This window comes from Rhinatrema bivittatum, chromosome 10, assembly GCF_901001135.1.
Source record: "Rhinatrema bivittatum chromosome 10, aRhiBiv1.1, whole genome shotgun sequence".
NCBI classification, from domain to species: Eukaryota; Metazoa; Chordata; class Amphibia; order Gymnophiona; family Rhinatrematidae; genus Rhinatrema; species Rhinatrema bivittatum.
The window spans coordinates 122,176,389-122,200,972 of record NC_042624.1 but is presented as its reverse complement, the minus strand read 5'-3'; the positions used below and the strand labels follow the sequence as shown (position 1 = coordinate 122,200,972).

At 55.5% G+C, this 24,584-nt stretch overlaps 1 protein-coding gene across 1 annotated transcript; it reads left to right on the top strand.

Moving 5' to 3' along the window:
* The first annotated feature begins 876 nt into the window (after window positions 1-876).
* On the top strand, window positions 877-24,244 carry LOC115100358. Its single transcript, XM_029618775.1, has 2 exons — window positions 877-1,133; window positions 22,437-24,244. Exons 1-2 carry the CDS (start codon window positions 1,052-1,054, stop codon window positions 23,648-23,650), a joined length of 1,296 nt encoding a protein of 431 aa, XP_029474635.1. The 5' UTR covers window positions 877-1,051; the 3' UTR covers window positions 23,651-24,244.
* The last annotated feature ends 340 nt before the right edge of the window (window positions 24,245-24,584 follow it).

Genomic DNA, 24,584 nt, shown 5'->3' with positions numbered 1-24,584 from the left:
GAGAGGTGCTGGGGTGAGAGAGGAGGAGAGGATCTGCTTGCAGCCTGCACTCAGCACTTGGTCTTGTCTGGGGGAGTGGGGGGGGGAGGTGCTGGGGTGAGAGAGGAGGAGAGGATCTGCTTGCAGCCTGCACTCAGCACTCGGTCTTGTCTGGGGGAGTAGGGGAGAGGTTCTGGGGTGAGAGAGGAGGAGAGGATCTGCTTGCAGCCTGCACTGAGCTCTCTGTCTTGTCTGGGGGAGTGGGGGGGAGGTCCTGGGGTGAGAGAGGAGGAGAGGATCTGCTTGCAGCCTGCACTCAGCACTCGGTCTTGTCTGGGGGAGTAGGGGAGAGGTGCTGGGGTGAGAGAGGAGGAGAGGATCTGCTCGGTCTTGTCTGGGGGAGTGGGGGAGAGGTGCTGGGGTGAGAGAGGAGGAGAGGATCTGCTTGCAGCCTGCACTCAGCACTTGGTCTTGTCTGGGGGAGTGGGGGGGGAGGTGCTGGGGTGAGAGAGGAGGAGAGGATCTGCTTGCAGCCTGCACTCAGCACTCGGTCTTGTCTGGGGGAGTAGGGGAGAGGTTCTGGGGTGAGAGAGGAGGAGAGGATCTGCTTGCAGCCTGCACTGAGCTCTCGGTCTTGTCTGGGGGAGTGGGGGGGAGGTCCTGGGGTGAGAGAGGAGGAGAGGATCTGCTTGCAGCCTGCACTCAGCACTCGGTCTTGTCTGGGGGAGTAGGGGAGAGGTGCTGGGGTGAGAGAGGAGGAGAGGATCTGCTTGCAGCCTGCACTCAGCACTCGGTCTTGTCTGGGGGAGTGGGGGGGGGGGGGATCTCTCCAGGTGTCTCTCGCACTCTCGGCACAGGAGGAGCTGCACTTCCACATTCCTCCTCCTGCACCAGCAGTCACACCCCTGAGCGGTGGGGAGAGCAGGAAGAGAGAGAGAGGAAGAGGGCACGGTTAGTTACAGAGGGACAGGACAGGCAGGGAGAGGCAAAACAGGGAGGGAGGAAGACGAAAGGGAGGACTGCTCACGGAGAGGCGGGGAGAGGGCTTTCACGTGCACTTAGGAAGCGAGAAATGAGAGACTCCCGGGACCTGGAGCTGATTCTACCGAGGAGGAGGAGGAGGAGGCTGGGGAGGAAGAACAGCCCAGAGCCAGGTAAGGGCAGAGCACCCTGTGACCTCGGGAAGGGACCGAGACCCCCAGCGGGGCCCGGCGCTGCTAATCAGATACATGGGATCCGCCTACCCCGAGGGAAAATGTGATCCTGTATTTAATACCATCCCCTAACCCCGGGATGTGAGATCAGATCCCACCACCAGTGCCCCCTAACTCCAGGGAAAGTCTGATCAGATCTGACCACCAGCGCTTCCTGACCCCGGGACAGTGAGCTCTGACCCCCCCCCCCCCCACCCCCACAGCCCTGGGAGGGGGGCGGGGAATTGTGATCAGATCTACCGGCAGCGCTTCCTGACCCCGGGACGTGAGATCAGATCCCACCACCAGTGCCCCCTAACTCCAGGGAAAGTCTGATCAGATCTGACCACCAGCGCTTCCTGACCCCGGGACAGTGAGATCTGACCCCCCCACTACCCCACAGCCCCGGGAGGGGGAGAGATTGTGATCAGATCTACCGGCAGCGCTTCCTGACCCCGGGATGTGAGATCAGATCCCACCACCAGTGCCCCCTAACTCCAGGGAAAGTCTGATCAGATCTGACCACCAGCGCTTCCTGACCCCGGGACAGTGAGATCTGACCCCCCCACTACCCCACAGCCCCGGGAGGGGGAGAGATTGTGATCAGATCTACCGGCAGCGCTTCCTGACCCCGGGATGTGAGATCAGATCCCACCACCAGTGCCCCCTAACTCCAGGGAAAGTCTGATCAGATCTGACCACCAGCGCTTCCTGACCCCGGGACGTGAACTCCGATGTCCCCCACTACCCCACAGCCCCGGGAGGGGGGCGGGGGATTGTGATCAGATCTACCGGCAGCGCTTCCTGACCCCGGGACGTGAGATCAGATCCCACCCTCAGCATCCTAACCCCGGGATGGGAAATGAAATTACAGCGCCAGCGTCGGCCGTGGTCCCCGCGGAATAAGATTTGTTGATGAAACGCGCGTGTTTGCGTGAAAGTGATGGGACCTGTGCTGCTGAGGTTTTATGCGAGGGGGGGGGGGTCTGGGCTGCAGCGCGGCTCATGGAGGGGGGGGGGAGGGGGTCACTGCGCCTGTGGCCTGGGACGGAGGGAGCCTGGGAGCAGAGACCCTGGCGCGGGCCTCGGCCCATTGTGTTTGGCAGGGGAAGTAGGGCGCTGCCCTTCCAGGGCTATTTTTGAAGTGAAGGAGGCATTATCAGTGCTGTTTATCTGGTAGCCCGGGAGACCAGGAGCCATTTCTCCACTTTTGCAGGGACTCAGAGTGAGTGCCCTTAAAGGAACAGCGCCCGGATTGTTCCACCGTCCTCGGCTGATGGAGCAGGAACCCGCAGGCTCCGTTTTATTTGTATTTACAGAGGAACAGCGATCAAGCATTGGGAAAGGATTAGTGCAGGACCCGTGGGCCTTTCTTAGCCTGGGAATGCTCTCTCTCTCTGTCCCTGGCTTCCCGGACTCTGCTCGTGAGGGAATCGGGCTGTGAATGTTCCTTAATATTTTGTGCTTTATAACCGTGGTGAGGAGCCCCGATCCCGTGGATCCTGTCCAGATACGCGCTATGTGAGGGGATAGCTAACTCTTGTGTGGCCTCTGCCCTCACTGCCTCAGTGAAAGGGCAGCTGACCAGCAGGTGCTGCACTGGTAGGATGGGGGCAGTCGCTGCCCACGTGAACCCTAGCACGGACCCTGAGTCGCCCTGGTACCGAGAGCCACAGGAAGTGCCACACGGGGGGTGGTGACCTGCAGCCTCCCAGCTTATGAAGGGTCTCAGAGTAATGCCCTGGAGGGCCCTGCGGCAAGGCAAGGTCATTGGAAAATGACCTCCTGAGTGGGAGATCTGTCCTGGCAAGGGAGGGCACTTCATGTACCGAGAAATGCCAGGATCTCCCGAGAGCCTGAACACGGGGCGGGCAGCGGCCCTGGACGCTGTCCTGTATCCTCCTGTCCACGCTGGGATTAGTGGCCTGACCCTTCTAGAGAGGATGCACCGCCATGGACAGAGCCCAAGACTCAGGCATTGCTTCAAAGCGAAGAAAACATCCAACAGCACAGAACAGCGCAGGGTTTCCCATGTTTAATCCCCCTGGGTTTTTTGGCAAACAGACCGTGTTCCTCCGCACCCTTTGGCTGTCCTAAGGAATTGCAGTATCGCCCCAGGAGGTACCAGGCTGCACTGTCTCGGGGTTTCACGCTCTGTTATATCTTGGGAGTTTCTTTTTCCACCTGCATCAGTGCACTGGGAGGTTTCTGCTGCCATTGCCCCCTCTGAGTCGCCTCCGTCCGGCCCCAGGACCCTCCTCTCCTGCTCCCATGTATCAGGCACTGCAGCGGCCATCGCCCCCTCTCCTGCTCCCATGTATCAGGCACTGCAGCGGCCATCGCCCCCTCTCCTGCTCCCATGTATCAGGCACTGCAGCGGCCATCGCCCCCTCTCCTGCTCCCATGTATCAGGCACTGCAGCGGCCATCGCCCCCTCTCCTGCTCCCATGTATCAGGCACTGCAGTGGCCATCGCCCCCTCTCCTGCTCCCATGTATCAGGCACTGCAGCGGCCATCGCCCCCTCTCCTGCTCCCATGTCTCAGGCACTGCAGCGGCCATCGCCCCCCCCTCCTGCTCCCATGTATCAGGCACTGCAGCGGCCATCGCCCCCTCTCCTGCTCCCATGTATCAGGCACTGCAGCGGCCATCGCCCCCTCTCCTGCTCCCATGTATCAGGCACTGCAGCGGCCATCGCCCCCTCTCCTGCTTCCATGTATCAGGCACTGCAGCGGCCATCGCCCCCTCTCCTGCTCCCATGTATCAGGCACTGCAGCGGCCATCGCCCCCTCTCCTGCTCCCATGTATCAGGCACTGCAGCGGCCATCGCCCCCTCTCCTGCTCCCATGTATCAGGCACTGCAGCGGCCATCGCCCCCCCTCCTGCTCCCATGTATCAGGCACTGCAGCGGCCATCGCCCCCCTCTCCTGCTCCCATGTATCAGGCACTGCAGCGGCCATCGCCCCCTCTCCTGCTCCCATGTATCAGGCACTGCAGCGGCCATCGCCCCCTCTCCTGCTCCCATGTATCAGGCACTGCAGCGGCCATCGCCCCCTCTCCTGCTCCCATGTATCAGGCACTGCAGCGGCCATCGCCCCCTCTCCTGCTCCCATGTATCAGGCACTGCAGCGGCCATCGCCCCCTCTCCTGCTCCCATGTATCAGGCACTGCAGCGGCCATCGCCCCCTCTCCTGCTCCCATGTATCAGGCACTGCAGCGGCCATCGCCCCCTCTCCTGCTCCCATGTATCAGGCACTGCAGCGGCCATCGCCCCCTCTCCTGCTCCCATGTATCAGGCACTGCAGCGGCCATCGCCCCCTCTCCTGCTCCCATGTATCAGGCACTGCAGCGGCCATCGCCCCCTCTCCTGCTCCCATGTATCAGGCACTGCAGCGGCCATCGCCCCCTCTCCTGCTCCCATGTATCAGGCACTGCAGCGGCCTCTTCCACAGGCTGAGCCTCCGCGTCCTCCTGCTCCGTTTGGCTTCCTGCTCTGGCTGGGGTCCCAGCCTCTCATCAGGGACTTCCTCCTGGGGGTCATTCGGTGTGAGGGGGCAGTTGTGATCTGCCTGGGGACAGTGCACGTACACGCGGCCGTCCACCCCGCACAGGCCTCATATCACTCACTGGGTGCACTCAGCACTGGTGTGGTCTGTGCACATCTCCCACACTTTACATATCTGCAAGAGGAGCTAAAAAGCTCTGGAGAGCCACATTTAAAGCATTTTTTAATCTGCGCAGGGCAGAAACAGGAGCCTCTCTCCCTTCCAGTCATGAAGGGAGAGAGGCAGGTGCCGTATGCGGCAGGAGACCACCCCCTGGTTTCCAGCCTGCAGGCCAGCGCAGGCCGAGGCTCTGCCTCTGCAGCCAGGTGCGCTCCTCGCAGGCCCCAGGGTCCTCGGGGTTAACGTGCACATTCACCGTTCTCACTGTGTCCTGTGAAATCTTCCCCTCTGGGCTGCCCTTCACCTTTTCACCCCAGAAAGGGACTCCCAGCTCCGAATGCCACAGCAGACTGAGAGCTCCCTGAGGTACGGAGCAAAGCCTTCCCACGCTGGGGGGGAAACGTGAAGCTTTTCTTTAATAAACCTTTCCCCACAGATTCTCTGTCCCACACAGGGGGAGTCTCACCACAGATCTTGCTCTATTTTGCTGTTTTCTAGGCTGATTCTGTTGCCTGAACAGGTCAGAAAATCAAGGTTTACGTGCAGTTTTCTGTCCTGGGTTTTGTCCTTCCGATTCTTTCTGGATATTTGCTCTGCTTACCAGCACAGCTTCCTGTCTTTGCTTTGCTGCTTTTGTCTCTTTCAAGGCGTTTGCTCCAGTTCCAGGCACAATTTCTGGACTAAGGCTTACTTCTTTCAAGTATTTTCACCATTTTCTGGCAAACTTTCTTCCAGCTCCATGCACTCAGCTCCAGCCACGCTGTGACCTTTTCACACTGAGCTTCCATTCCTCACAGCACCAGAGCAGCAAGGGGTGTTACAAGGCAGAAGTGAGGTGCATGGGCAGAGCTGTGTGTGAGGGTCTCAGTCCTGGAATAGCAGGGGGAGCTGCAGGGCAGGAGGGAGGTGCATGGGCAGAGCTGTGTGTGGGGTCTCAGTCCTGGAATAGCAGGGGGTGCTGCAGGGCAGGAGGGAGGTGCATGGGCAGAGCTGTGTGGTGAGGGTCCTCAGTACTGGAATAGCAGGGGGGTGCTGCAGGGCAGGAGTGAGGTGCATGGGCAGAGCTGTGTGTGAGGGTCTCAGTACTGGAATAGCAGGAGGTGCTGCAGGGCAGGAGGGAGGTGCATGGGCAGAGCTGTGTGTGAGGGTCTCAGTACTGGAATAGCAGGGGGTGCTGCAGGGCAGGAGGGAGGTGCATGGGCAGAGCTGTGTGTGGGGTCTCAGTCCTGGAATAGCAGGGGGTGCTGCAGGGCAGGAGGGAGGTGCATGGGCAGAGCTGTGTGTGGGGTCTCAGTCCTGGAATAGCAGGGGGAGCTGCAGGGCAGGAGGGAGGTGCATGGGCAGAGCTGTGTGTGAGGGTCTCAGTCCTGGAATAGCAGGGGGTGCTGCAGGGCAGGAGTGGGGTGCATGGGCAGAGCTGTGAGTGGGGTCTCAGTACTGGAATAGCAGGGGGTGAGGGCAGGGCAGGAGTGAGGTGCATGGGCAGAGCTGTGTGTGAGGGTCTCAGTACTGGAATAGCAGGGGGTGCTGCAGGGCAGGAGTGAGGTGCATGGGCAGAGCTGTGTGTGGGGTCTCAGTACTGGAATAGCAGGAGGTGCTGCAGGGCAGGAGGGAGGTGCATGGGCAGAGCTGTGTGTGGGGTCTCAGTACTGGAATAGCAGGGGGAGCTGCAGGGCAGGAGGGAGGTGCATGGGCAGAGCTGTGTGTGAGGGTCTCAGTACTGGAATAGCAGGGGGTGCTGCAGGGCAGGAGTGAGGTGCATGGGCCGACCTGTGTGTGGGGTCTCAGTCCTGGAATAGCAGGGGGTGCTGCAGGGCAGGAGTGAGGTGCATGGGCAGAGCTGTGTGTGGGGTCTCAGTCCTGGAATAGCAGGGGGTGCTGCAGGGCAGGAGTGAGGTGCATGGGCAGAGCTGTGTGTGAGGGTCTCAGTACTGGAATAGCAGGGGGTGCTGCAGGGCAGGAGGGAGGTGCATGGGCAGAGCTGTGTGTGGGGTCTCAGTCCTGGAATAGCAGGGGTGAGGGCAGGGCAGGAGTGAGGTGCATGGGCAGAGCTGTGTGTGGGGTCTCAGTCCTGGAATAGCAGGGGGTGCTGCAGGGCAGGAGTGAGGTGCATGGGCAGAGCTGTGTGTGAGGGTCTCAGTCCTGGAATAGCAGGGGGTGCTGCAGGGCAGGAGGGAGGTGCATGGGCCGACCTGTGTGTGGGGTCTCAGTCCTGGAATAGCAGGGGGTGCTGCAGGGCAGGAGGGAGGTGCATGGGCCGACCTGTGTGTGGGGTCTCAGTCCTGGAATAGCAGGGGGTGCTGCAGGGCAGGAGGGAGGTGCATGGGCAGAGCTGTGTGTGAGGGACTCAGTACTGGAATAGCAGGAGGTGCTGCAGGGCAGGAGTGAGGTGCATGGGCAGAGCTGTGTGCGAGGGTCTCAGTACTGGAATAGCAGGGGGTGCTGCAGGGCAGGAGTGAGGTGCATGGGCAGAGCTGTGTGTGAGGGTCTCAGTACTGGAATAGCAGGGGGTGCTGCAGGGCAGGAGTGAGGTGCATGGGCAGAGCTGTGTGTGAGGGTCTCAGTACTGGAATAGCAGGAGGTGCTGCAGGGCAGGAGGGAGGTGCATGGGCAGAGCTGTGTGTGGGGTCTCAGTCCTGGAATAGAAGGGGGTGCTGCAGGGCAGGAGGGAGGTGCATGGGCAGAGCTGTGTGTGGGGGTCTCAGTCCTGGAATAGCAGGGGGTGCTGCAGGGCAGGAGGGAGGTGCATGGGCAGAGCTGTGTGTGAGGGTCTCAGTACTGGAATAGCAGGGGGTGCTGCAGGGGAGGAGGGAGGTGCATGGGCAGAGCTGTGTGTGAGGGTCTCAGTACTGGAATAGCAGGGGGTGCTGCAGGGCAGGAGGGAGGTGCATGGGCAGAGCTGTGTGTGGGGTCTCAGTACTGGAATAGCAGGGGGTGCTGCAGGGTAGGAGGGAGGTGCATGGGCAGAGCTGTGTGTGAGGGTCTCAGTACTGGAATAGCAGGGGGTGCTGCAGGGCAGGAGTGAGGTGCATGGGCAGAGCTGTGTGTGGGGTCTCAGTCCTGGAATAGCAGGGGGTGCTGCAGTGCAGGAGTGAGGTGCATGGGCAGAGCTGTGTGTGGGGTCTCAGTCCTGGAATAGCAGGGGGTGCTGCAGGGCAGGAGGGAGGTGCATGGGCAGAGCTGTGTGTGGGGTCTCAGTCCTGGAATAGCAGGGGGTGCTGCAGGGCAGGAGTGAGGTGCATGGGCAGAGCTGTGTGTGAGGGTCTCAGTACTGGAATAGCAGGAGGTGCTGCAGGGCAGGAGTGAGGTGCATGGGCAGAGCTGTGTGTGAGGGTCTCAGTACTGGAATAGCAGGGGGTGCTGCAGGGCAGGAGGGAGGTGCATGGGCAGAGCTGTGTGTGGGGTCTCAGTCCTGGAATAGCAGGGGGTGCTGCAGGGCAGGAGGGAGGTGCATGTGCAGAGCTGTGTGTGAGGGTCTCAGTACTGGAATAGCAGGGGGTGCTGCAGGGCAGGAGTGAGGTGCATTGGCAGAGCTGTGTGTGAGGGTCTCAGTACTGGAATAGCAGGGGAGGGCAAGGCAGGAGGGAGGTGCATGTGCAGAGCTGTGTGTGAGGGTCTCAGTACTGGAATAGCAGGGGAGGGCAGGGCAGGAGGGAGGTGCATGGGCAGAGCTGTGTGTGAGGGTCTCAGTACTGGAATAGCAGGGGGCGCTGCAGGGCAGGAGGGAGGTGCATGGGCAGAGCTGTGTGTGAGGGTCTCAGTACTGGAATAGCAGGGGGTGCTGCAGGGCAGGAGGGAGGTGCATGGGCAGAGCTGTGTGTGAGGGTCTCAGTACTGGAATAGCAGGAGGTGCTGCAGGGCAGGAGTGAGGTGCATGGGCAGAGCTGTGTGTGAGGGTCTCAGTCCTGGAATAGCAGGGGGTGCTGCAGGGCAGGAGTGAGGTGCATGGGCAGAGCTGTGTGTGAGGGTCTCAGTACTGGAATAGCAGGGGGTGCTGCAGGGCAGGAGTGAGGTGCATGGGCAGAGCTGTGTATCGGGGGGTCTCAGTACTGGAATAGCAGGGGAGGGCAGGGCAGGAGGGAGGTGCATGGGCAGAGCTGTGTGTGAGGGTCTCAGTACTGGAATAGCAGGGGGCGCTGCAGGGCAGGAGGGAGGTGCATGGGCAGAGCTGTGTGTGAGGGTCTCAGTACTGGAATAGCAGGGGGTGCTGCAGGGCAGGAGTGAGGTGCATGGGCAGAGCTGTGTGTGAGGGTCTCAGTCCTGGAATAGCAGGGGGTGCTGCAGGGCAGGAGTGAGGTGCATGGGCAGAGCTGTGTGTGAGGGTCTCAGTCCTGGAATAGCAGGGGGAGCTGCAGGGCAGGAGGGAGGTGCATGGGCAGAGCTGTGTGAGGGTCTCAGTCCTGGAATAGCAGGGGGTGCTGCAGGGCAGGAGGGAGGTGCATGGGCAGAGCTGTGTGTGAGGGTCTCAGTCCTGGAATAGCAGGGGGTGCTGCAGGGCAGGAGTGAGGTGCATGGGCAGAGCTGTGTATCGGGGGGTCTCAGTCCTGGAATAGCAGGGGTATAGGTCAGGATTGGGGGGTGCATTCCCAGGTAAGTGATGTACAATATGTAAATGACAGTCTTCATGTTACACACATGTGCTGGGCCTTAGAGAAAAGAAGTCGACAGAGAATTCTTGCATTTAATTTTGAATTCAGAAATTGTTTTTTTCAGATCAAGTTTTGTTCTATAAGCAGAGAACAAGACAAATGCAGAGCAAGTGGTAGTGATCAAGCGTCAATGATTTTAAAGCAGAATATGAAAGTTCAAAGCTGGGAATCCACTGCTTGCTAAGAGATGAGTGGAAGGCAGGGGCTGCCCCAGCCTGGCCTGGGCATAGGATTTCAGCAGCACTTAGCAGGCTGCCTTCCCGGGCCCGTTCTCCGTCTGCGCACAGCGGGCTCCATCTCATCCCGGCCAGGCCCACTGAGCCTTCCTGCTTTGCCTTCCAGGGCGCAGACTGCTCAGTGCTTCATTAATTTACATAGAAACACAGAAACAGGATGGCAGAAAAAGACCGGAGGGCCCATCCAGTCTGCCTATCCATCCAATTAATGTAGCATTATAATTCTCATCACCTCCTTAGAGATCCCCTGCGCTTATCCCAGGCTTTCCAGAATTCAGATCCTGTCCTTGTCTCCTCCACCTCCCCTGGGAGGCCGTTCCATGCATCCCCCACCCTCTCTGTAAGGGAATATTTCCTAAGATTACTCCTGAGTCTGCCTCCTTTCACCCTCATCCCATGACCATTGAAAAAGGCCCTGCTCCTGTGCATGGACACCTTGGAGATATCTGAATGTCTCTATCCTATCTCCCCTATCTCTTACCTTTCCTCCAGGGTATCCATGTTTAGATCTTTAAGTCTCTCCCCCTATGCTTTAGAACAAAGACCACTGCCCATGTTAGCAGCCTCCCTCTGGAGCGACTCCATCCTGTTTATATCCTATTGAAGGTGGGGTCTCCAGAACTGGACTCAGTATCCCACGTGAGGTCTCACCAGGGACCTGCACAGGGGCAATATCTCCTCCCTTTCTCTGCTGACCCTTCCTCTCCCTGTGCAGCCGAGCAGCTTTCTGGCTTTTACCCTCGCTTTATCCACCTGTTTGGCCGCCTTAAGATCATCAGCTTTGATCACCCCCGATCCCGCTCTTTCGTGCATAGAAAAATTGTATCCCCTACACTGAACCTTTCCCTTGGGTTCTTGCAACCCAATTGCATAGCTCTCTTTACTTTTTAGCATTAAATCTGAGCTGCCAGACCGTGGACCATTCCTTGAGCTTTGCTAGATCCCTGCTTGTGTTTTGTACACCTTCTTGGTTGTTCACTCTGTTAAAGGTTTTGGTATCATTGGCAAAAGGACAAACTTTCCCTGACAATCCTTCCATTATGTCGCTCACAAAAATGTTGAAAAGAACGGGTCCGAGGAGCGATCCCTGAGGCTCACTGCTAGTAACAACCCCCTCCTCAGAGAAAATTCCATTTCCCACTCCCCTTTGTCGCCTCCCACTCACCCAGTTTTAACTTCATCTTTATCCAGTCAGAGGAAGTTCAGATTCATTCGGCTGCAACAAGTCAGTAACAGGTGAGCAATGCAAGCAAGATAACCTTCTAGCACAGCCTCCATGTAAAGAAAAACCCAATGCAAGCAGCCCCATGACTCCCAGCGTTTCCCAAAATACACAGCAGACTTACAGCAGTTAGTGCAACTGGGTTTCAGAAAGTTAAGTGGAAGGGAGGGGACAGTGGAGTGCCTCAGGGATCTGTATTGGGACCCTTACTTTTCATTATATTTATAAATGATCTGGAAAGAAATACGACGAGTGAGATAATCAAATTTGCAGATGACACAAAATTGTTCAGAGTAGTTAAATCACAAGCAGATTGTGATAAATTGCAGGAAGACCTTGTGAGACTGGAAGATTGGGCATCCAAATGGCAGATGAAATTTAATGTGGATAAGTGCAAGGTGATGCATATAGGGAAAAATAACCCATGCTATAGTTACACAATGTTGGGTTCCATATTAGGTGCTACAACCCAAGAAAGAGATCTAGGCGTCATAGTGGATAACACATTGAAATCGTCGGCTCAGTGTGCTGCGGCAGTCAAAAAAGCAAACAGAATGTTGGGAATTATTAGAAAAGGAATGATGAATAAAACGGAAAATGTCATAATGCCTCTGTATCGCTCCATGGTGAGACCACACCTTGAATACTGTGTACAATTCTGGTCACCACATCTCAAAAAAGATATAATTGCGATGGAGAAGGTACAGAGAAGGGCAACCAAAGTGATAAAGGGGATGGAACAGCTCCCCTATGAGGAAAGACTAAAGAGGTTAGGACTTTTCAGCTTGGAGAAGAGACGACTGAGGGGGGATATGATAGAGGTGTTTAAAATCATGAGAGGTCTAGAACGGGTAGATGTGAATCTGTTATTTACTCTTTCGGATAGTAGAAAGACTAGGGGGCACTCCATGAAGTTAGCATGGGGCACATTTAAAACTAATCGGAGAAAGTTCTTTTTTACTCAACGCACAATAAAGCTCTGGAATTTGTTGCCAGAGAATGTGGTTCGTGCAGTTAGTATAGCTGGGTTTAAAAAAGGATTGGATAAGTTCTTGGAGGAGAAGTCCATTACCTGCTATTAATTAAGTTTACTTAGAGAATAGCCACTGCTATTAATTGCATCAGTAGCATGGGATCTCCTTAGTATTTGGGTAATTACCAGGTTCTTATGGCCTGGTTTGGCCTCTGTTGGAAACAGGATGCTGGGCTTGATGGACCCTCTGTCTGACCCAGTACGGCAGGTTCTTATGTTCTAAAAGAGAGAGAAATAGAAGAGGAAGCCCTCCACATGCAGCTGCACAGCCAGGCACGTCCACTGCACCACATTCATAGCCCACGAAAGAGCAGAGCATTCCCACCCCCTGTCACGCCAAGGAACTCAGACAAGCAGCAGCAAAAGAAGAAGCAGGAGAGCTGGGCCATCCCGGCGCTGGCTCAGGAGATGCGTAGCGATGCCCTCCATGGCCCTTCCTGGCAGCGAGGCAGCCTCTGCTTTTCCGTAACATTTCAGTTTGTGCCTGCTGTTGCCTCAGACCTTTCCCTCAGCCAATGAAGGGGCTTCTCCCAGCCTCCAGCACAGCAAAAAGACGTTTTGGCCATAAAGTTCAGGAAGACCCATCCCCCCCCCAAAGGCCCAGAAAGACGACTGTCCCCGACCAAGGAACCGGGCAGCTCACTACCCCCTGCTCCAGAAAAGCTTGCACGTTGCTCCAAAAAGCTGCAACTTTCTACATCCCATAAACATACGGCAAGGAGAGACCCGAATCTCACACTGACGCCCAGGACACGAGATGTGTCCCTTCTGGGAAGGAGTTTGTACCCGGGGAAAAAGTGCGACACGGCGCCTTAAAGGCCTGGCGTAAGTGCTTGGGAAGGATAAGTTCCCCCAAATCCGCGCTCCACAACGACGCTAAGCACTGAATATGCGGAGTAGGCAACTGCTCTTCTAAGTGACTTGACCAGGTCGTGATTTTGTTGCACTTCGCCGCTGTTTCCAAAAAGCTCTCTTCCGCGTTGGTCAAAAGAAGAAGAGAGAGATCGCGCGCATGAACAATGGAGCAGTAGCGTCGAGCTTGTAAGTAGGCAATAACATGTGATCGTGAAATATCCCACCCCTCCCTCAATTGGTCAAAAGAGTCCAGACATGAAGACTTGGAGCAGCAGAGAACCTGCCTCCTGCCTTCTCTGGCACCGACTGCAAAATTACAGAACAAACAACTTCTACTTCCTCTTCTTTCAGGCCCATCTCTGCTTTCTTCCTCACACTTACTCTCCTGCACTCCTCCTTCAGCCAGTGTCTCCCCTCTCTTCCCTCCCCCCAGTCTCCATGACTGTCTCTCCATTTCTCTCCCTGCTTCCGCTTACTATATAAGGGGATATCCCAAACCTGTCCTGGGACCCTGCAGCCAGTCAGAGTTTCAGGATATCTCCAAGGAATATGCATGAGCTGTATATATAGTATGCAGATTTATTGTGAATATCCGGGTGTACAGGGCAGTGAATAACCTACCTGTAAAGGAGATGCAGCAGACCCTGGGCAGAGATCACTGAGAGCTCACTACAACACACTTATTCCACCAACTCATCTCTTCCAAGTTCTGTTTTATTCCTGAGCAGTCCTCCGGACTTCAGTGCTCTAAAATCCCCTCTGACATAGACCCTTCCTCTGCACTATGAATCTTCAGCAGAAACCGATACAGGCATTATAGTGATGTACGAAAAACACGAATACAGCACAGAGAGCTAAAGAGAGCATCTTCATCAGAGCCCCATGCAGGGGTCACACTGATACATGTAAAGCATGAATACAGCACAGACAGCTGAAGAGCAGATCTTCATCAGAGCCCCATGCAGGGATCACACTGATACATGTAAAGTATGAATACAGCACAGAGAGCTGAAGAGAGGATCTTCATCAGAGCCCCATGCAGGGGTCACACTGATACATGTAAAGCATGAATACAGCACAGACAGCTGAAGAGCAGATCTTCATCAGAACCCCCCATGCAGGGGTCACACTGATACATGTAAAGCATGAATATAGCACAGACAGCTGAAGAGCAGATCTTCATCAGAGCCCCATGCAGGGATCACACTGATACATGTAAAGCATGAATACAGCACAGACAGCTGAAGATCGGATCTTCATTAGAGCCCCATGCATGGGTCACACTGATACATGTAAAGCATGAATACAGCACAGACAGCTGAAGAGCAGATCTTCATCAGAACCCCCATGCAGGGGTCACACTGATACATGTAAAGCATGAATATAGCACAGACAGCTGAAGAGCAGATCTTCATCAGAGCCCCATGCAGGGATCACACTGATACATGTAAAGCATGAATACAGCACAGACAGCTGAAGATCGGATCTTCATTAGAGCCCCATGCATGGGTCACACTGATACAGGTAAAGCATGAATACAGCACAGACAGCTGAAGAGCAGATCTTCATCAGAATCCCCTTAAGGTTCTTCTCTGATGCACATAAATTATGAAGAGCTAGAGAGTGAAGTAAAGTATGGATGTTTTAGAAAATAAGAAATTTCTAAAAAATTGTGCAAAATATAAGAAACAAAAATTTGATGGGCAAAAAGAAAGGATACCTAGGAATAAGACCCATTTGGAATGTATAAACAGACAGAGGGTGAGAGATGGTGGCCATGTCCTCTGCTTCAGGTGATCACAATCAATGCCAGACACGTATGGATGTGTACACACCCTCGCATAATCTCATAGGAACCCCCGTGTGCTCAGAGCACTCCCTCATGCAGGCAAACCCACAGCTGGAGGTGTACAGAATGAGACAGCTATATCCACCGTCATCCAAACGGGAACTTCAGCACACTCACAGAGACTTACAAAATCTTGTCTAGACACATCCAGAGAGCCCCAGCCACATGCCAGCACAGCCATGCACTCCAAGGCCTGCAGGAAGCCTCAGATTGGCCAAGCTCAGTTTGAAAGTTCACGAGAGGGTTATCACACTCTCATCACTTTGCTTTGTTTGGGTTTGAACTCAGAGCACTTACATGGAAACCAAGCTCCTGCCTCCCGAAGGGCTTCCTCTGACATCATCTGTTGTTCTGGTGACTGAGAGGAAACTGAACTTCAAATAGGAAAGAGATGTAGCAAAGCTCTGGCATTTTCAATGCAGCACTTAAATGATGGGCCACGAAACCAGTGCAGACCACTACTTCCACACCTCCCGTTGCTTAAACAGGCCACAAATACAGCAGAGACTACCACTCCCACACTCCCCACCAATTAAACAAAGGGCCATTAATAAGGCAGAGACCACCACTCTCACACTCCCCACCAATTAAACAAAGGGCCATTAATAAGGCAGAGACCACCACTCTCACACTCCCCACCAGTTAAACAAAGGGCCACGAATACAGCAGAGACTACCACTCCCACACTCCCCACCAATTAAACAAAGGGCCATTAATACAGCAGAGACCCACCACTCTCACACTCCCCACCAATTAAACAAAGGGCCACAAATACAGCAGAGACTACCACTCCCACACTCCCCACCAATTAAACAAAGGGCCATTAATACAGCAGAGACCCACCACTCTCACACTCCCCACCAATTAAACAAAGGGCCACAAATACAGCAGAGACTACCACTCCCACACTCCCCACCAATTAAACAAAGGGCCATTAATACAGCAGAGACCCACCACTCTCACACTCCCCACCAGTTAAACAAAGGGCCACGAATACAGCAGAGACCACCACTCTCACACTCCCCACCAGTTAAACAAAGGGCCACGAATACAGCAGAGACCACCACTCTCACACTCCCCACCAGTTAAACAAAGGGCCACGAATACAGCAGAGACCACCACTCTCACACTCACCACCAATTAAACAAAGGGCCACAAATACAGCAGAGACCCACCACTCTCACACTCCCCACCAATTAAACAAAGGGCCACAAATACAGCAGAGACTACCACTCCCACACTCCCCACCAATTAAACAAAGGGCCATTAATACAGCAGAGACCCACCACTCTCACACTCCCCACCAATTAAACAAAGGGCCACAAATACAGCAGAGACTACCACTCCCCACCAATTAAACAAAGGGCCACAAATACAGCAGAGACTACCACTCCCACACTCCCCACCAATTAAACAAAGGGCCATTAGTACAGCAGAGACCCACCACTCTCACACTCCCCACCAATTAAACAAAGGGCCACAAATACAGCAGAGACTACCACTCCCACACTCCCCACCAATTAAACAAAGGGCCATTAATACAGCAGAGACCCACCACTCTCACACTCCCCACCAGTTAAACAAAGGGCCACGAATACAGCAGAGACCACCACTCTCACACTCCCCACCAGTTAAACAAAGGGCCACGAATACAGCAGAGACCACCACTCTCACACTCACCACCAATTAAACAAAGGGCCACAAATACAGCAGAGACTACCACTCCCACACTCCCCACCAATTAAACAAAGGGCCATTAATACAGCAGAGACCCACCACTCTCACACTCCCCACCAATTAAACAAAGAGCCACAAATACAGCAGAGACCACCACTCTCACATTCCCCACCAATTAAACAAAGGGCCACGAATACAGCAGAGACCACCACTCTCACACTCCCCACCAATTAAACAAAGGGCCATGAGTACAGCAGTGACCACCACTCTCACACTCCCCACCAATTAAACAAAGGGCATCGAATACAGCAGAGACCACCACTCCCACACTCCCCACCAATTAAACTAAGGGCCACGAATACAGCAGAGACCACCACTCTCACACTCCCCACCAATTAAACAAAGGGCCACGAATACAGCAGAGACCACCACTCTCACACTCCCCACCAATTAAACAAAGGGCCACGAATACAGTAGAGACCACCACTCTCACATTCCCCACCAATTAAACAAAGGGCCACGAATACAGCAGAGACCAGCACTCTCACACTCCCCACCAATTAAACAAAGGGCCACGAATACAGCAGAGACCACCACTCTCACACTCCCCACCAATTAAACAAAGGGCATCGAATACAGCAGAGACTACCGCTCCCACACTCCCCACCAATTAAACAAAAGGGCCACGAATACAGCAGATACCACCACTCTCACACTCCCCACCAATTAAACGCAGGCACTCACGTAGCCGGGTCTGTCTGGCAGGCTGCAGGCTCTGTAATAACTAGAAGTCCTGGTGGAAACGCAGGCGCTCACGTAGCCGGGTCTGTCTGGCAGGCTGCAGGCTCTGTAATAACTAGAAGTCCTGGTGGAAACGCAGGCGCTCACGTAGCCGGGTCTGTCTGGCAGGCTGCAGGCTCTGTAATAACTAGAAGTCCTAGAGGAAACGCAGGCGCTCACGTAGCCGGGTCTGTCTGGCAGGCTGCAGGTTCTGTAATACCTAGAAGTCCTGGTGGAAACGCAGGCGCTCACGTAGCCGGGTCTGTCTGGCAGGCTGCAGGCTCTGTAATAACTAGAAGTCCTGGTGGAAACGCAGGCACTCACGTAGCCGGGTCTGTCTGGCAGGCTGCAGGTTCTGTAATAACTAGAAGTCCTAGAGGAAACGCAGGCTCTCACGTAGCCGGGTCTGTCTGGCAGGCTGCAGGCTCTGTAATAACTAGAAGTCCTGGTGGAAACGCAGGCTCTCACGTAGCCGGGTCTGTCTGGCAGGCTGCAGGTTCTGTAATACCTAGAGGTCCTGGTGGAAACGCAGGCACTCACGTAGCCGGGTCTGTCTGGCAGGATGCAGGCTCTGTAATAACTAGAAGTCCTAGTGAGAATGCAGGCACTCACGTAGCCGGGTCTGTCTGGCAGGCTGCAGGCTCTGTAATAACTAGAAGTCCTGGTGGAAACGCAGGCACTCACGTAGCCGGGTCTGTCTGGCAGGCTGCAGGCTCTGTAATAACTAGAAGTCCTAGTGAGAATGCAGGCACTCACGTAGCTGGGTCTGTCTGGCAGGCTGCAGGCTCTGTAATAACCAGAAGTCCTGGTGGAAACGCAGGCTCTCACGTAGCCGGGTCTGTCTGGCAGGCTGCGGGTTCTGTAATAACTAGAAGTCCTGGTGGAAACGCAGGCGCTCACGTGGCCGGGTCTGTCTGGCAGGCTGCAGGCTCTGTAATAACTAGAAGTCCTGGTGGATACGCAGGCGCTCACGTAGCCGGGTCTGTCTGGCAGGCTGCAGGCTCTGTAATAACTAGAAGTCTTAGGGGAAACGCAGGCGCTCACGTAGCCGGGTCTGTCTGGCAGGTTGCAGGCTCTGTAATAACCAGAAGTCCTGGTGGAAACGCAGGCACTCACGTGGCCGGGTCTGTCTGGCAGGCTGCAGGCTCTGTAATAACTAGAAGTCCTGGTGGAAACGCAGGCACTCACGTAGCCGGGTCTGTCTGGCAGGCTGCAGGCTCTGTAATAACCAGAAGTCCTGGTGGAAACGCAGGCACTCACGTAGCCGGGTCTGTCTGGCAGCCTGCAGGCTCTGTAATAACTAGAAGTCCTAGAGGAAACGCAGGCTCTCACGTAGCTGGGTCTGTCTGGCAGGCTGCAGGTTGTGTAATAACTAGAAGTCCTGGTGGAAACGCAGGCTCTCACGTAGCTGGGTCTGTCTGGCAGGCTGCAGGTTCTGTAATAACCGGAAGTCCTGGTGGAAACGCAGGCTCTCACGTAGCTGGGTCTGTCTGGCAGGCTGCAGGCTCTGTAATAACTAGAAGTCCTGGTGGGAACGCAGGCTCTCACGTAGCCGGGTCTGTCTGGCAGGCTGCAGGTTCTGTAATAACCAGAAGTCCTGGTGGAAACGCAGGCGCTCACGTAGCCGGGTCTGTCTGGCAGGCTGCAGGTTCTGTAATAACTAGAAGTCCTAGAGGAAACGCAGGCTCTCACGTAGCTGGGTCTGTCTGGCAGGCTGCAGGTTCTGTAATAACTAGAAGTCCTAGAGGAAACGCAGGCTCTCACGTAGCTGGGTCTGTCTGGCAGGCTGCAGGTTCTGTAATAACTAGAAGTCCTGGTGGAAACGCAGGCACTCACGTAGCCGGGTCTGTCTGGCAGGCTGCAGGCTCTGTAATAACTAGAAGTCCTGGTGGGAACGCAGGCTCTCACGTAGCCGGGTCTGTCTGGTAGGCTGCAGGTTCTGTAATAACCAGAAGTCCTGGTGGAAACGCAGGCGCTCACGTAGCCGGGTCTGTCTGGCAGGCTGCAGGCTCTGTAATAACTAGAAGTCCTGGTGGAAACGCAGGCGCTCACGTAGCCGGGTCTGTCTGGCAGGCTGCAGGCTCTGTAATAACTAGAAGTCCTGGTGGAAACGCAGGCGCTCACGTGGCCGGGTCTGTCTGGCAGGCTGCAGGCTCTGTAATAACTAGAAGTCCTGGTGGAAACGCAGGCACTCACGTGGCCGGGTCTGTCTGGCAGGCTGCAGGCTCTGTAATAACTAGAAGTCCTGGTGGAAACGCAGGCGCTCACGTGGCCGGGTCTGTCTGGCAGGCTGCAGGCTCTGTAATAACTAGAAGTCCTGGTGGAAACGCAGGCGCTCACGTAGTCGGGTCTGTCTGGCAGGCTCTGTAATAACTAGAAGTCCTGGTGGAAACGCAGGCTCTCACGTGGCCGGGTCTGTCTGGCAGGCTGCAGGCTCTGTAATAACTAGAAGTCCTAGAGGAAACGCAGGCGCTCACGTGGCCGGGTCTGTCTGGCAGGCTGCAGGCTCTGTAATAACTAGAAGTCCTGGTGGAAACGCAGGCGCTCACGTGGCCGGGTCTGTCTGGCAGGCTGCAGGCTCTGTAATAACTAGAAGTCCTGGTGGAAACGCAGGCGCTCACGTGGCCGGGTCTGTCTGGCAGGCTGCAGGCTCTGTAATAACTAGAAGTCCTGGTGGAAACGCAGGCGCTCACGTAGTCGGGTCTGTCTGGCAGGCTCTGTAATAACTAGAAGTCCTGGTGGAAACGCAGGCGCTCACGTGGCCGGGTCTGTCTGGCAGGCTGCAGGCTCTGTAATAACTAGAAGTCCTAGTGGAAACGCAGGCTCTCACGTAGCCGGGTCTGTCTGGCAGGCTGCAGGCTCTGTAATAACTGGAAGTCCTGGTGGAAACGCAGGCTCTCACGTGGCCGGGTCTGTCTGGCAGGCTGCAGGCTCTGTAATAACTAGAAGTCCTAGAGGAAACGCAGGCGCTCACGTGGCCGGGTCTGTCTGGCAGGCTGCAGGCTCTGTAATAACTAGAAGTCCTGGTGGAAACGCAGGCGCTCACGTAGCCGGGTCTGTCTGGCAGGCTGCAGGCTCTGTAATAACTGGAAGTCCTGGTGGAAACGCAGGCTCTCACGTGGCCGGGTCTGTCTGGCAGGCTGCAGGCTCTGTAATAACTAGAAGTCCTAGAGGAAACGCAGGTGCTCACGTAGTGGATCTGTCTGGCAGGCTGCAGGGTCTGTAATAACTAGAAGTCCTAGAGGAAACGCAGGCGCTCACGTAGTGGATCTGTCTGCCGGGCTACCAGGAAGCCGGGTGTTCTGGCAGTGGCCTTGCCAGTATTCCTGGCTGTATGGACATTGATGGTGCTTTTTGGTTATGCCTTGGAAAAGCGGGTGCTGGAGGGAGCTAATTGGGAACCTTGTGGGTTCTTCCTCCCATGATGAAGGGAGTCAGAACAGAGTGTCCTGGATAGGGAGTCAGAACAGAGTGTCCTGGATAGGGAGAAATCTTGCAGGTGGTCGCACTGTGTGGCCGGCAGCTGGGAGATATCCTTAGCAGGAATGAGTGGGTGAGTTGGTCTTTTTCTGCCTCAAGCAGACTGAGGTAGTCGATATTTCTAAAGCTGTGTCAAAAGCCAGTTAGCAAGGAAATGTTTGTGAAAGTCTTACAAACAGAACACGGTCCAAGGTGATTGTTAGGAGTTACAATTTAAATTTTGTAAACCGTTATGGTGGCTTTACCGAATGAGGGTACATAAAACTCAACAAATAGATCAATTAATAGAAGGGTAAATGTCCTGCTTGTTAGGCAGTGTTGTGGCCCCCGGGGAGCTGCTACCTTTTTGGAAAATGGCCATCACCTGGTCCGGAGCTTAGCTGGGGTCCAGCCTCCTCGGGGGCGGGGGGGCCTGTTTTTGTTAGAAAAGGAAAGATTTGGGGGTAGGGACTTACATTAAAACATTTACTTTTGCTACCTCATGTGTCAGAGGGGAGGAGGTCACTGGGGGCCGATCAGCTCACTTCCATTCAGTAACACAGCTTGGGAAGTTGGAGACAAGTCATATTATTTGATTTGCATGCATTAGGGTCATAATGACTCCTGGCATTTGTTATCTGTGCATTAGGACATTCCCTGCACAGCAAACAGCCTAACGCGGCTTTGCACGTGAAGCTCTTAGCTTGTGCCTGAGGCAGTGGAGGGGGACGTAACCTGCCCACGCTCACAAGGAGCAGTGGTGGGATTTGAACTCTGGCTTCCCTAGCCCTCAGCCTGTTGCTCTAACCACTAGGCCACTCCTCCAGTTAAGCACCTAAATATGTGTACCCTAGAGGAAGCTGTGACACAGACAGTGCAATGCCTCAACGGTGTCAGTAATTCATTAGAAGCAAACCTGTTTCCCAGGAATGACATTAGTGGCAGAGCGGGGACTCCGCCGCCTGCCTGTATATTTTCAGGAGCTTCAGAGTGGGTGGACTCTTCAGAGAGGGATGGAGGGTGCCTGGAACGGGCTCCCAGTGGAGGCGGTGGAGACAGCGTGAGAGAATTCAGGAAAGCCCTGCTGTGAGTGCAGAGGCGAGGGGGGACACTGGGGAGACGAGACGAGCCTGACCACCCTTATCTGTTTCTGGGTCCCCCAGAGCTTTCTCCAGGCCTGGGGTTTCAGCATTTCCTCAGCTCTTATTCATGGCCTAAGACCTCAGCTCACTTGCCTGTTTTGCCTTCCGTGGCCCTAGCGTGGTGTGCTTCCTCCGGGCACTGGGTGGCCCCAGCGTGGTGCGCTTCCTCTGTGGCACTGGGTGGCCCCAGCGTGGTGCGCTTCCTCCGTGGCACTGCGTGGCCCCAGCGTGGTGCGCTTCCTCCGTGGCACTGGGTGGCCCCAGCGTGGTGCGCTTCCTCCGTGGCACTGGGTGGCCCCAGCGTGGTGCGCTTCCTCCGTGGCACTGCGTGGCCCCAGCGTGGTGCGCTTCCTCCGTGGCACTGTGCAGCTCTCGCCAGGCCCACATTTCATCTTTCTCTTTTCTATAATTGTATATTTTGGCCCTGTGGCTTTCTCCTGCTGCTCCAGTAACGCTGGCCTCTCCCGAGCTGCAGCCCCTGGAGTTTTATTTGCAGCTGGCCGGCTTTTCCCCCTCTTTCTATAAGTGTCCCGAGCTCCTTGGCTGGGACAGACTCTGGCTCTCACTTCCCACTGAGCGGTGAATGAGACGCGTCCTCCGCTGGCCCAGAAGGGGGTCCCCAATCCTTAATGCAGCCCCAGGAAACATGGGCCGATGACTGATTTCCTGACCTGCTCTTTCTCCTTCTCTTGATTGCAGGTGACTGCCACCGCGCCCTCCTCTGCTGCTGCCTCTTCCTGTACCGGCTGCGTCTTGCTGTTGGATCTGAAGGACAGGCCTGCGGCTGCAGCTTGGCAGCAGACTTCAGAGGGTTTCTGGCTGCCCGAGCCCCCGACCACGACGACGTGTGCTGCCTGAACTTTACCGGCTCCTCCATTGCTTCCCTGGATTGGAGCATCTTCAGCGGCGTGAAGGGGCTGAAGGAAGTCCATCTTTCTGACTGCCAGATCACGGACATTGCCAACGCTGCCGGGGACCCCAGCCTGCTCGAGGTGCTCCACCTGGATCGCAATCTGCTGAAGCGGCTCCCGGCTGAGTTCCTGGGAGATGCCCCCGCTTTAAAGGTCCTTCACTTGGAGGAGAACCAGCTGAGCGAGCTTCCCGAAACCTTCCTGCAAGCCTCCGACCAGATACAAGAGGTCTACCTGGACTTCAATAAGGTCACGTCCCTTCCTTCTGGCATCTTCAAGCCCTCCCTCGTCGTCCTTGGGGTTTCCAACAACAGCCTGGACTGTACCTGCTCCTTCTACAACAGACTAAAAATCCACTTCCCCGCGAACCAGAGCGCTGAGCTGTTCGGCTCCTTCACCTGCAGCAGCCCAGGGAACGTGCGTGGCACCAACATCCGCAGCGTCCAGCGGCACGACGTCTGCCAGTCCCACCGCCTGACGGCCCTCTTCATCAGCCTCCCTGTCCTGGCGGCTCTGGGCCTGGCCTGCTGGTGCTGCTGCTGCCAGAGGAGGAAAAGCAGCTTCCCCGTGAGCAGGCAGGAGTGCCACCTGGCAACGGTGGAGAGGAACGGGACCCGGGCGCTGGTGGAGCACCACGGCTACGTCCCCTGCGAGCTTTCCGTCCCTGCCCAGAGGGAGAAGAACCTGGTGCTGCTGAGGCCCTCCACAGTGCTCCTGGGGAGCAGCCCGGACCTCTATGAGGAGGTGGAGGTCAAGCTGGGGGCTTCCGTGCATTCCCTGCTCGCCGGCGAGGGAGACGCGGGCAAGGAGGAGGCCGGGGAGAGGCCGGCCGTGGAAGAGGAAGGGGCAGCAGGAAGCGAGGCCGAAGCTGAGACGGTGAGTGTCACGGAGGTCCTGAAGGATTCGGCGGATCGAGAAAAGCTCTACATGAACCAGGCCACGGACTACTACAACCTGGTTCCGGGACTGGAGCTGGATGACTCGGACCACTGCGAGGACTGAGGGCCGACCCTCGCCGAGGAAGCGCGGAATACGGTAGTTTGCCAGCGCAGAGCCCGTTCCACCCGTCCGGGCAGGCGCTGGCACACTGGCGGATGGGACTGCAAATGACCGAGCAGTTTTTGGGAGCCACATGGGCCACAGCCCAAAGACCGTCACTGCGGCGGGAAAACGGAACGAGGAAGCAGAAATCCTGAGAGAGGACGTGAAGTACGGCGCACTGATGGATTCTCGGCTCGTCAGATTGCTGGACAGGCCGCGTCCCCGAATGGGAAGGGCAAGGAGCTCGTTGCCTGCAACGGTGTTTAAATTTTGCATTCCTCGAAAGAATGATAAAGCACTTTGCCCCTCCCTCTCCAGGACTCCACCACCCTCCTGACCCCAGAGACCTGGAGAGGGCCTCAGACCCCTCCCTGGTAGGACTGCGCTGAGTGAATAAGTCCTGGGCACCTGCTTAAATCTTCTCCACTGTAGAAAGAGCACAGTTCTGCTCCCCGAGATCAATCTCCAGAACTGCACTTATGTACTCAGAGAATATATTTATGGCTTCAGGACTAAGACGTTGGAAATACATATTTTATTAAATAAATAATCTTAAAGGCATTTTATGTAATGTAAATATTAATTTGCAGAGTGGACTGGTTGTTTGAGGTGCCGGGTTTTTCAGGCTTCTGGGAGGCCAGGAATCAAATAATTCCTAATCCCTAATCACTGTGCTATACTGTTAGCTTTCCTATAGCCCCGCCAACAGGGTATCACCCTCCCATACCATGCTGCTGTGTACACCAAACACCCTTACCATATCACCCTCCCATACCATGCTGCTGTGTACACCAAACACCCTTACCATATCACCCTCCTACATCATGCTGCTGTGCACACCAAACACCTTACCATATCACCCTCCTACATCACGCTGCTGTGCACACCAAACACC

What these genes read in the sequence shown, in the direction of transcription:
- LOC115100358 (XM_029618775.1), top strand. Translation starts at nt 1,052, where the DNA reads ATGAGAGACTCCCGGGACCTGGAGCTGATTCTACCGAGGAGGAGGAGG. An exon ending in GAAGAACAGCCCAGAGCCAG is followed by an intron (nt 1,134 to 22,436) that starts GTAAGGGCAGAG and finishes TCTTGATTGCAG; the next exon opens with GTGACTGCCACCGCGCCCTC.